Genomic DNA, 12787 nt, shown 5'->3' with positions numbered 1-12787 from the left:
GGATGATATGCATTTTAGGCAAGGAAAATAATGTAGGCAAAGGTTTGGAGGCAGTTTATAAGAAAAAGGAAGGAAGACCATTGGAGCTAGACAGTGGGGGAAAAGGCTAGAAAGATGCTGAAGAAAGAATGGGAAAGTATTCATGATTTTATAGGCTGTGAGAAGCCTATTTTATTTTAGTGTTTTTCTTAAGTGCAATAGAAAGTCATTAAAGGGTTTTAAACAGTGGAGTGATGTGCTCCAATCCAATTTACATTTTAAGATGCTCCCTTTGCCTCTGTATGGATTGTAGGGAGGAAAGACCAAAAGTAGGAAGAACATTTAGCAGCCTTTTGCAGGAGACATCAGTGTGTGGTCCAAGGTGTTTGCTGTGGAGATGGAGAGAAGGGGGCAGATTGGACATACATTTTAGACAGAACTAACTGGATTTGCCAACCTTATTAATGGATTACACATAGATGTGAAGGAAAGGGAAGAATCAAGGATGGTTCCTAGGCAAGAAGATGGTTGGCAAGCTTGAAGGAAAAATTAAAAATTGAGTTTGAGATACCTGTGAGACATCGAAGCAGAAATATCGAGCAGGCAGTTGAAGATGCAAGCCTAAAGTTCAGAAGAGAGGTCTGAACTAGAGAGATAACTTTGGAACCCAGACAACACAGAGATGGTATTTGCAACCCATGGGACTTGGTGAAATCACCTGATAGATAGAATCACCTATTAGCTAGAGAAGAGAGCCCAGGATTTCGCCCTAAAAACATCTAACATTTAGAGTGTTTGGGAGGAAGAGCCAGCAGAGAAGCTCCATCAGCCAGTAGGGTAAGAAGAGGGAAATCAGGAGAGAGTAGGGTCCTGAATTCAAAGTACTGCTCAGAGGTCATGGAAAAAGCTCAAAGAAGCATCCCATGGATCTGGCATCGTGGAGAACACCGGTGATCTTGACACAAGTAGTTCCAGGGGAAGATGAGGGCAGAAACCAGAGTGTTTAGAGTTGAGGCATGAATGGGAAATGAGGAAGTGAAGAGATGGGGCGTGTAGATAACCCTTTTGCGTATTAGTCATGAAGAGGAGTGGAGGAAAGGGCTGGCAGTTAGAGGGAGATGTGGGGTCAATGGAAAATGTTAGAGCATTTTTGTATGCTAATGGACACGAGCCAGTAGTCCCAGATGGATTGGTAGCACAAGAGAGCGATAATCCCCAAAGTGCAAAACTCTTGAGGAGAGTGGGGCTGGCATGCCGAGCAGTCTTTGATAAGAGGAAAGACACATCCTATATTTTAACAGGAAAGTGGAGGTAACTGTGTACATTTGTTGGTGGGAAGATAAGGCAGATCAGGTCTGATGACTTCTATTTTCTCAGTCAGGTATAAGGCAAAGCTTAAATGATCTACTGTCTCTTTTCCAAACCTCCATTCTCTGCCGTCTCCAAACTATCCTGCTTAGCATTTCCTATGTTAACCTTCCTCGGGCACAGTTCATTTCCTGTCTGTTCCAGTGTCTTCTGAGAATCCCTAATATTTTTTTAATTAAGTGTAAGTTTCCCCATATAACTCCCAACATGCTTTTCTAGCTTCATCTGTCAGTAGTCTTTTTCTTATAACCTTAATTTAGGTCACAGGTCTGTCATCTACAGCTCATGAGCCAAATCTAGCCAGCTGCTTATTTTTGTAAGTAAAGTTTTATTGGAACTCAGTCGTGCCATTCCTTTATGTATTGCCTATGGCTGCTTTTCCACTACAGTAGCAGCGTTTGAGTCATTAGGACAGAGACTATATGGCCACAAGGCCTAAAATGTTTGCTATGTGGCCTTTTACAGAAATAGTTTACCAGCTCCTAATCTTGATCAAACTGAGCTCTTCACAGTCAGACTTAGCGGAAAAGCTGTGAAGTCACGACAGACCTGACATTGACACTTGGCACTTAATAATTTGTGAAACGGAGATACACTACTTACCTCTCTTGTTGTCATGGAGGTCACTCAACATGTATGAAGGCATGCGCTCCCAGCACATGGAAAGCCTTCATTACAAGCCATTCTGCCACTTCTCTTAGCGCTGGGCTTCCTTTTCTTCTCTGCCCACTTCATCTACTCCTCTCAGAATTCTGCTCACTCTTCCCTGCACCTCTTCAGTGAAATATTTCCTGATTCCCAACATTCGGGTGTGATTTCTCATGCCAATATATCACATATTTTATATTCCCTTCTAGACTGTAAGTTCATTAAGAAATAGTAGTTACTTAAGTTGATTATCTCCCGCATAGTACCTCACGTGGAATAAGCAGAAACTGGTTATTTGCTCATTTGAATTGAATGTATTTACAAGGGACAGATCAGTGGGGACTGGTGTTTTCAGCGAAGACTTCATTCAGGAGTTCCTCTCAAATATGTATACGGGTGCTAAATGCAGGCAGAGTAAATGAGAAAAATGTAAGGTCAAGTAGAGCTCATAAGTCTTTTTTTTATTGGTGTTTATTTTTGAGAGAGAGGGAGGGACAAAGTATGAGCGGGGGAGGGGCATTGAGTGAGAGGGAGACACAGAATCCAAAACAGGCTCCAGGCTCTGAGCTGTCAGCACAGAGCCCGACCCGGGGCTTGGTCCCACGAGCCGTGACGTCATGACCTGAGCCGAAGTCAGACGCTTAACTGACTGAGCCACCCAGTGCCCCAAGCTCATAAGTTTTAATGATCTGCTTTATGATGTAATAACCTTACAGTTTTCCATGCAAGTTTGTAGGTGCTTGTACTAGTTATCTTTTTCTACGTAACAAGTGACCTTAAAACTTATCTAAGAGTTTGTGAGGGCCAAGAATCCAGGTGCAGCCCAGCTGAGGGGTTCTGGCTCAGAGTGTTTCCTGCAGTTACAATCATGCTGTCAGATGGGGCTGTAGTCATCTGAAGGCTCAATTGGGGCCGAAGGATCCTCTTCCATGTTCACTCATGTGGCGATTGGCAGGAGGTTTTACTTCCTCAGCACGTGGACTTCTCCCTAGGAATGCTCCTAGCATGGCTTCCCCCAGAGAAAGGGATGCAAGAGAGAAAGATGGGGCGGGGGGACCAAGATGTAAACTGCATTGACATTACAATTATGTCAGCTTTATTTTATTGGCCATACAGATCAGCCTGGTAAAATGTGGAAGGGAACAACACAAGGGCACACATACCAGGAGGATGTGGGTCATTGGGGCCCCTTTTAGGGACTGGCTGTCACAGTGCTTGATACCTGGGTAGTACATCTCCCAAAGGAATAGTGTATGCCCGTTCATATGAATGTAGCAGTTGTTATCAGCATCAAAACCTTTCAACTTTCAGAAAGAGACTTTAAAACCTGTTATCACTATGAATGAATTCTGTTCAGTTCCCTAAACATGAAGTTAAAGGACTTTAGTAAAATTATGTCTGCACTTTACATTATGGAATAATTTATTGTCTAGTTGTCTTTCAGTTTTCCATTGAAATCTGGTTTTCCCTTTTCCCTTTGAATCAGATTATTTTCAAGATAAAATGACCACAGAGAAAGAGACAGACATTTCTTCAGCAACAGATTCAGAAAGCCTTGGAGAAACTACTGATGTCTTAAATATGGTAATGGTTTTCTTATTTATCTATATAGATTTCTTTGAATTTTAGTTCATCATGTATTCATATGTGTGTATACTTCCTATACTGTTAAATGCATCACAAAAGCTTTTGATTTTGGTTTTGTTTTCATTTTGCTTGTTATTTTTATGTTACACATTATTTTATTGAGATACAGATTTCATACAAATACAATTACTTTCAGTCCTCATAACATTAGTATGCAATTGAGAGTTGATTATATTACTATCTGAACTGTTTTGTGTTAATTTCATATATACATTAGAATGTGTAAATGTGTAATTCTATACATAGTATTCTTTTTAGAACATATTTTTTTGTTTATTTCAGACACATATGATGAGCCTGAATTCCAATGAAAAGTCATTAAAATTATCACCAGTTCAAAAACAAAAGGTAAAATATGGAGACTTATTTTCATTATTGTGGGTAAGAACAGTTTAAATTACATTTTTTGTTGAAAGGTTTCTAGAAAGAACACATGAAAGATAAGTATTCATTTACTTTAGATTTTAACGGACACAGGAGCACATTGTAGATAGCCTCAATTTGGGTCTGTTCTGTTGGAATATATTTCCTGTGGTGCAGAAAGAGTGACAGAATTTCATTGGTATCACTAACAAGTCATAATAGCAGTATTTGCTTATCATCAAAGCAAAGGATTATTACGGCACTTCCTAAATGCTGGAAGAGGCTACTGTTTATCGGAACAATTCTCAGACTTGGGTTGAGTAGGACTTTGGTTGAGTTACCATGCTGACCTAAAAGGTTTTTTTCTAGCTCTGAAATTTGCTGGTTTTAGTGAAAATATTTGATAATTGCTTTTCCAATGTGTGGAATGGGTTTTAATCTGTCAAGGAATTGCTAGCATAAAAACAGAATTAAACATTTGGAAATTAATCAGAAACCATGCTTGGGTGATAAAGGGAGGCTTTTAATGAATAACAAATGAATAGCAAAAGGAAGGGATAGTCTGGTTTTCACGGCCCTGTCGAGATAAAGGCCTGCCCTAAAATCCTTTGCTTCTCCTGGCTTTGAGGACCAGTGAGGTGAAAGGAGGAGAGGGGTTTGGCGATTAGAAAAGTAAATTGGAGAAATATAAATTGAAGGAAGAAGGCTTATAGAAAACATTTCATTTCCATTTCCAGTGCCTTTGCCACATTAATAAACTAAAACTCCTTAACCAAAATGCAAGAGAGTCTCGCTGAATTATAAAAATTTAGTGCCAGTCTTCATTTAGTCTTATCTCTAGTTTGCTGAGAGGCCTGGCCAATAACAACATTCCTTTTGAATATGGGAGAGCTGTTGTCGTCATACACCGAGGAAGCCCAGCGAATGTTGACTGACTATACTTCCATGCAGATATCTTTCCTATGTATTTTCTTCCTCTTTTAGACTCGAGGCTCTCCTCTTCCGTGCTGCCTTACTGTACTAGGGAAATAAAGACACATGCATGTAGAAATCATTTCTGGCATCTGGGCCTCCGTCTCTCTTTAGGGCTCTGGAAAGAATTGTGACTTTGTAAATAGGACCTAGAACAAACAGAAAAGGAAAGCACTTCCTTTTAAACTGAGATATATTTTATACACATAGTCCTTTTAAGTAGAAGCCTGACAAGACCTATTCTAGTGAACAGAAAAAGATTTATTTTAGTGTTTCCATATATTAATTTTTAACTTGTGCTGTTTTAATAATTTTTTAAGCAAAAAAAAAAATGACCTCTTCCTAGGCCTAGCACTCATGCCAATTTTTAAAACTTGATTTCATGAGATTTTACAATCCAGTGAGCTGAATTCATCAAATATTTCAATTCATTAGCTTGTAGAATTTAGGCCAACAATTTGATTTTTACCTTATTTTGTCCAGCAGGAAATTAATTTCATATTCTTAATGTATCATTTGAGTCACAATGTTGAGTTTCATAGCTTTTATAAAAATCTTAACATTTTACCTGAAGTATTTTTTCCTCATAGTGGTTTCTTTTACATATGCAAGTTTTTATAATTAAAGAATACAATAGATAAAAGGAAAGGGTTAAAAATTTGAAAACCCAAAGAATTGTTTTGAAAAGAAAGATATTATTATCTAGTACGTGGATAAGAAGATTTCATTTGTTGTTTTCATTTCAGATTTTTCTTGTAGAGATAAGTTATTCATTTTTTCTATTTTGTAACAATTTCATATTTTCATTTATTTTGTTTTGGGAAGTTCATGGAATCAAAAGACCAATCACAGTTTGACAATTAAAATACTAGGGAAGGTAGGAAAAAACGAAACTGCATTGCATGGAAGAGAAGTGTACATTTTTAACAGTATTCTGCAGAATCAGTCTGGAAGTGTACTCCATTTGAGAATTGATTCAGGATGAGAAGAGGGGTAGAGAAGAACTATCGATGGTACTGTGTGAGTAACGGCCAAACGGAAGCAGGCGGTAAGAATGTGCAGGTTAGACGCAGAGACACGGTACCACAGCAGAACCGGCTGCCCCGTAGACTTAGAGAGTAGCATAAATCATCTCTAGAGAAAGCGACATCTGAGCAAAGCATCTGGTCAAACTGGACGCTTTTTATTCTGCCAGCGACACTTAAGAGTGTTGCAGAATCTTGGCGGTATTTTGTAGCAGATAAGTTAACCTTTGTCAATTAACAGTCATATGACAATTATTTCACAAAATTTGCAGAAACAAGAAACAGTCGAGAAACTGGAGCAGCATACAGCTCACTTTGAAAATGATGGTAGTAAAGAGCGTGCAAGTGAAGAGACGTCCAGAACGGTGAAAAAGGGGAAAGTATATAGACAGCTGGTGGCAAAGGGAACGTACATGCTGCCAATACCTGGGACTGGGCGCGCGTTTTCATATGAGGACTTAGGCGAGGAGTGGGGCCAGCCGGGGCCTCAGGCTGACACCCATGCCGAGGGTGTGCGCAAAGAGATATTTAGATGTGAGAGCAAGCACAGTATTTACCCACCTGATGGCAGAGAGATAGAACGGAAAAGTGATGGAGGCAAAAGTCTGAAGGACTCAGAAACGGAAGAAGCAGTGTCTGAGAGAGGAGCTGAGCTGCCGGAAATGGCAGGTCTGAAGGATATGAGACAAAGTGAAGAGAGTTTAAGAAATATGAATATGTTCTTTGACGACTTACCAAATAGAGATGTGGATATTGAGGATGAAGAGAGTAAACGCTTTGTTAAGGACGTTAAGAGGAACAAGAAAAATGTGATCTTTGACAGTGAAAGAGAATCTATAGAGTCAGACAGTTACATGGAAGGAGAAAGTGAAAGTCAGCAAGGTATCACTGATGGCTCTGAGCAGCTCGAGTCAGTAGAATTTAGTAGCGGAGAGAAAGAGGATGATGAAGTGGAAACTGACCAAAACTTGTGGTATAGCAGGAAATTTATTCAACAAAGACATGAGGAAGAGACTGAACACAGAATGTCCACATTCATCGCAAAATATAATTTTAACTTTGGGCACTTGTCAGAGATCCCAGAGGAGCAGGAAGGCACAGAGGAGTCAGAAGGAAGTGAAATAGAGAAGCAAGAGGTAGATGCAAATGAGGAAAATGTGGAGGTGCCCGAAGGAAAAGAGGAGAAGGAAATAGAGATCCTGTCAGACAACCTTACAGACAGAACTGAGGTGAGTGAGGGCAAGGGAAAGCCAGGGGGAGAGGTGGAGGAGGATGTGCCTGAAGCTGGAGGTGAGGGGGGAATCCAGCGGGAGGGAAATTCTGGAGTGGAACAGAGTCAGAGTGAGGAGGGGGAAGAGGAGGAAGACGAGGGAAGAGGAGAAACAGAGAGCCTGGATAAGGGAGAGAAAGACCTAGAAGAGGAGGAGGACCAGGACCAAAGGGAGAGGGAACAAGACCATAAAGGGACAGGGGAAGGGGAGGGGCAAAGAGATGAAAAGGAAGGGGAGGGGAGAGAAGGGGAAGAAGACAGGGAAGAGGAAGAAGAGAAAGAAGGCAAGGAGGAGGGAGAAAGGAAAGAGGAAGAAGCTCAAGAGGAAGGACAGGGAGAAGGGGAAGAAGAGGAGGAGGAGGAAGGGGAAGGAGAGGGAGAAGCAGAGAAAGGAGAGGAGGAAGCAGAGGGGGAAGGGAAGGAAGGAGAAGGGGAAGGAGAGGGAGAAGCAGAGAAAGAAGAGGAAGAAGGGGTGGAGGAAGAGGGGCAAGGGGAAGAGGAAGGGGAGGAGGTTGGAGAGGAGGAAGGAGAGGATGAAGGAAAGAAAAGAGAAAGTGAAGGGGAGGAAGAAGAGGGAGAAGTGGAGGAAGGAGAGGGAGAAGGGGAGGAAGAAGAAGTGGGGGAAGCAGGGGAGGAAGGAGAGGAGGAGGGGGAAGAGGATGAAGGAGAGGGGGAAGAGGAGGAAGGAGAGGGGGAGGGGGAGGAAGGAGAGGGGGGAGGGGAGGAGGGGGAGGAAGGAGAGGGGGAAGGGGAGGAAGGAGAGGGGGAAGGGGAGGAGGGGGAGGAAGGAGAGGGGGAAGGGGAGGAAGGAGAGGGGGAAGGGGAGGAAGGAGAGGAGGGAGGGGAGGAAGGAGAGGGGGAAGGGGAGGAAGGAGAGGGGGAAGGGGAGGAAGGAGAGGAGGGAGGGGAGGAAGGAGAGGGGGAAGGGGAGGAAGGAGAGGGGGAAGGGGAGGAAGGAGAGGGGGAAGGAGAGGGGGAAGGGGAGGAAGGAGAGGGGGAAGGGGAGGAGGAAGAGAAGAAAGGCGAGGGGGAAGAAGAGGTGGGGGAGGAAGAGGAAGAAAGAGGGGGGGAAGGGGAGGGGGACAAGGAAGAGGAAGAAGGGGAGGAGGAAGGAGAGGGGGAGGAAGCAGAGTGGGGAGTGAGGGAGAGGGAAGACAAAGAGGACGATGAGGAAGAAGAAGGGAAATACAAGGAGATAGGAGATGAAGAGAGGGAAAAGCAGGAAAGGCAGGGTGAAGGAAGAGAGTCCAACAAAGTGAGCAAAATCAAAGGGTCTGTGAGATATGACAAAAATAAGGCATACCCCAAAAAGTTTACTACTAACACAGAGGGAAAGGGGAAAGAGCACAAGGTACAGAGGTTCAAAATGCCAGTGCAGTCAAAACAAGTTTTAGAAAATGGGCCACCAGGTTCCGAAAAATTCTGGAACAATGTATTGCCACATTATTTAGAATTGAAGTGACAAGCTTTAAATTTGACCTGATATTGTCCAGCCAAATAATTTGAACATTTTACACGTAATAGGCACTCAGTACATTGTATTACTTTGATTTTATGTCATGGTCACTTTATGTGTGGTACAGTAACGACTGATAAGACAGCACAAAGCACTGGTAAATTTGGCTCCTCTTAAGCCAATATTTTGGTATATTTTCCCTCTAAATTATAAATCTATCACTAGAAAATGGTCATAGCAGATAGTTAACATTATATATTCCTCATTAAGGGCAGAGTTAGAAAATCGGAGTATACTATAGGAGTATTGCGTTTGTATATACAAACTGGCCCCTTTAAAGATGGCACAGATCCTTAAGGGCTATGAAAACATCTCATTTCTTACACATTTCTTTCAGTCTCTGATTACAAGTTGCCTATACATAGAATAATTTTATAAGATTTTTCTGAAGATTTTTTAGGGCTTTCTAAAGCTAAAATGGAAGATTCACATTTTTAAAAAGTAGTGCTGTCTTTTTACCTTTTATGTGTCCTTTTTGCAACAGTTTACCAAGTGACAGCTGGATTCAGGGCTCAGGTTGTAATGTGATGTCTTTCAGTTACTGTCTGGGCAACTGGCAGTGTATCTCATGAAATGGAGATGAACTTAAGCATCTATTCTGGAAGTATGTACAACTTTTAAGTATTTATTGCCCAGGCAGAGCTCCCCACTGGGCTTCGGTTTCCTCATGTGTAAAATGGAGTAGATTGGATGATAGAACTCCAATCCCTTTTAACTCTCAGACTCTTTCATTCTAACAGGCTGATTTACTCCCATCATGTTTGTTATTTGCAGAAGAGGTTTTTAAGGAAGAAAAATTATACTTTAAAATTAATTGAGTTTCTATAAAATATTGTTCTTGACTCTTACAAACTTAGGACGGCTTTAATGTCTCTTCTGTCATTCTGTATTTCTAAACTATAACTTCTGAGCTTTAACTGTACTGTCAGAATCTTCATTCCCAGTGTCTTTGATGTACCCTCAACCTGTTTTTCGCTGACTGTTCTGTAATTCTCAGTTTATTGCTTGTCAGAATGTTTCAAGTAAAATAAACATTAAGTGTATTCCATCAGTAATTGTTTGTGGAAAGAGAAACTAACATCATTTATTGAATTTTAGAGAGGCTGGATTTCTATTAGTGTAAATTCAATCTTCCCTTACAATGTTCAGTTCGTGTAATGCAGCCAGATCGTTCTTTATTCATAGCTCCATTTTCAATGGATTCACTGCTCCAGTCCCTTCCATATCTTGGGCATTAGGGATTTCTTATACTTTCTTTTATCAAGGAAGATCTTGATGGTAAACTTCCTGTGAATTTTGTGTAATGTGATCCTCTGTGCATTTGATTCTCCGTGAGCAAGAATCTGGGGAGAGAGACTAGAATACGAAGAGAAGAAACTCCTAGGAGCAATTGTAGATTTTGTTTTAGCTGCAGGGATATGTGGTTGCCGCCCCTAACTAACCAAATATGCTAATCTGGCATTGCAGGGTTCTACCAAATTCTACCACAGTCAGTAAGTGCCAGTGGGGTAGAGTTGGTACTTTGACAAAGTGTATGTGCTGTGTTGTCAATTCAAGGGCCTACCATGGTTATTGAAAAGTCGACTTAAAATGATTAAGTGAGATGGATGATTGAAGAGGAGTTCATAAAGGAAAAGCCTTCAGGGAGAAAAGAAACTCTTGCACTCAAGTTACTAATGTAACAGGTGTGGACATTCTTCTTGCACCAAAGACGTCATCAGCCAGCAATGCTGAAATGGAGTTCTTACCACGTGCCCATCTCAGTATTGGAACTGGTCTAGAGAGCCGCTTTTAAACAGCATTTCCTGCCCATTTCTTCACATTGCCCTGGCCAAAAACATGTTCTGTGCTCTTTTAGGAAGGGTAGCTCGTGCAGGCACGGTGTTCTGGTCAGAAGAGCACAGGCCTAGTCATTTTGAGATGTGAGTTAGTACTTGGTTAAATAGCTTGGAATAATAGGTTCCATTCCTTGTCATTCCCATCTGCTGGTTGATCAAGCTTTTCTTGTCATTTATCACTGATCATTACTGAGGCCAGTGTGAGTTGTGTGTGTAGAGTCCATTGAGTTACAGTTCCAGGTGAGGACTCTGGCAGAAAAATAGTTCAAGGTAAGCTATGAAGGAGTACCACAGAAACATCTGCTGCCGCTGAATAGCAGCTCTTGAGGTGAGTGCAATGAAATGTCTTCTGTTACTTCATTATAGAGGTAAACTTGCTCTTCACGTATATAAAGATAAAAGACTGCCATAAAGGAAGGCACTTTGATTCCTCCTTCCTTCATTCCTTCTGTTGTGCCTGACATATGGCTTCATACTTGGTGCCTATGATTCACTCAACCAATAAACGTGTACCTAAGCACCAAAAAGGGAACAGAAGCTTTCCAAAATCAGGTAGATCTCCAGAAATGAGGGCTGCTTATAGTCCAACTCCTGTGGCCTTTTTACCTGTCAGGGACATTAGGTAGGTACAGATTGCTTGAAAGAACACCAGGTAAAAGGAGTTCCTCGGGCTCTGCCTCTAACTGTGGCTTAACAGTGCCCTTGTGTTTCCCAATACCCCCGTGTTCTTAGCTAGGACTACCCAAACAGAAAAATAGGATCTGAAAACAAATCTGTGGCTTTCTAGGTTGATGGGAGCCATGAGCGTGTTTCAGTGTGACTGCAGCCTAGAGTATCTTTTGGTCCTGGATAAGGAGGCAAAGGGCCTTATGTGTTTATAAAAGTTGTTAAACAGCAAGAGTAAGATGATCACATTTGGCCTTTTGCAACATTCTGGCAGCAGTATGGAGGGTGGGTTGGAGAGGAAGAGGACCAGAGCTAGGGATGCCAATTAGGCTGCTCTAGGGGACCAGACAGAGACAGAAGAGGGGCTGAACTAGAACAGTGTGGACAGAGTCGGGGACACGTGTTATCAAGAGAACTTCAGGGATAGAATTGGAGGGCTTAGTAAAGAGATGTAAGTTGGAGGGAGGGAAAAGGCCAAGCTTTTCTTGTTTCTGTTTGAAGAACTGGGTAGGAAGTGTGCCATTCACCAAGGCTGAGCACAGAGGAGTAGGGGTAGATTCAGGAGCCTGCTGGGCCCTGTTCATCCAGGAGGTGTCCAGCGGACAGATACACGTCTGGGCCTGGAGCTCAGGGGAGATGGCCGGGCATTACCGACTTCCACGGGGAGTTAAAAGCATGGAGTTGAGTGAGAGGCGGCACTCACAGTGTGCGAAGGGAAGAGAACTGAAGACAGAGTTTGAGGAAACATCAGTAGGTAACGGAGAGGTTGAGCGAGGGAAATCTGAGAAGGAGGCCAGGTAGGAACACTTTCCAGGAAAGAGAGGCGCCGCCCAAGCCAAGGAAGCAGTGGTGGAGGGCAGCAGAGAGGTCTGGGAGAGGCCCGGCAGAGGCCAGGCAAGAGCCCACACTGCCTGCTAAGAGAGATCCCCAGGAAGCCTGCCTTGCAGAGAAAAAGGGTGAGGGACTTCGGTGCCATGGGAAAAACCATCTTAGACTTTTACCTGCGATTACTCTATATGAGGCTATATAAGCATAGGATCTTGAAGTGAGCTTATCATCAAAAAGGAAGAGCCTACAATGCCCTGAGTTTCAGCAGGTGGGGGAAACAGCTCTGAGGGTGGCAGTTCTGGTTTTCACATTATTTGAGCAGAGCTGGGAAAGAGCCTGGGCCCTGGCACCTGGTAGGCCTGCATTCAAAACTCCAGCCCTTCACAGATTAAGCTGTGTGAATACCTGGAAAAGCTTTTGTTTTCTTTTTCTTTTCTTTTTTTTTTTTTTTTTTACTTTTCTGAGTCATTTCTTTTTATAAAGGGAAAGGTCTTTGGATAGTTAACACATGAAACATGTTAGTGGTACTCAGCAAATGGTAACCTGTGTCACTCTGTCCCCTCTGACTCCCATCAAGTCAGGTGCAGAACTACCCTCGTGCATCTCCAGGTCACTGACAGATATGTGTGAGTCTAGTCCTGTGAACCTGACTTCTGTGTAAATACCA

General features: G+C 42.4%; 1 protein-coding gene across 3 annotated transcripts in view; it reads left to right on the top strand.

Annotated features, from left to right (window-relative positions):
- RPGR (retinitis pigmentosa GTPase regulator) overlaps positions 1-12787 on the top strand; it is a 52630-nt gene that overhangs the window by 23185 nt on the left and 16658 nt on the right. The window contains exons 12-14 of one of the 3 annotated variants that reach the window (XM_047076069.1): positions 3482-3579; positions 3925-3990; positions 6275-7231. In XM_047076069.1, coding sequence (XP_046932025.1) covers positions 3482-3579; positions 3925-3990; positions 6275-7231 — 1121 coding nt within the window. Of the gene's footprint in view, positions 1-3481; positions 3580-3924; positions 3991-6274; positions 12570-12787 lie in introns of those variants that run through there. The other 2 variants (XM_047076067.1, XM_047076068.1) reach the window with 2 other exon arrangements.

This window comes from Lynx rufus, unplaced genomic scaffold (genome assembly GCF_022079265.1).
Source record: "Lynx rufus isolate CCGP_SWC_20201006 ecotype Redwood Valley unplaced genomic scaffold, mLynRuf1.p SCAF_14, whole genome shotgun sequence".
Lineage (NCBI taxonomy): Eukaryota > Metazoa > Chordata > Mammalia > Carnivora > Felidae > Lynx > Lynx rufus.
The sequence above is the reverse complement of the archived record's forward strand: the minus strand, read 5'-3'. Positions and strand labels throughout refer to the sequence as shown.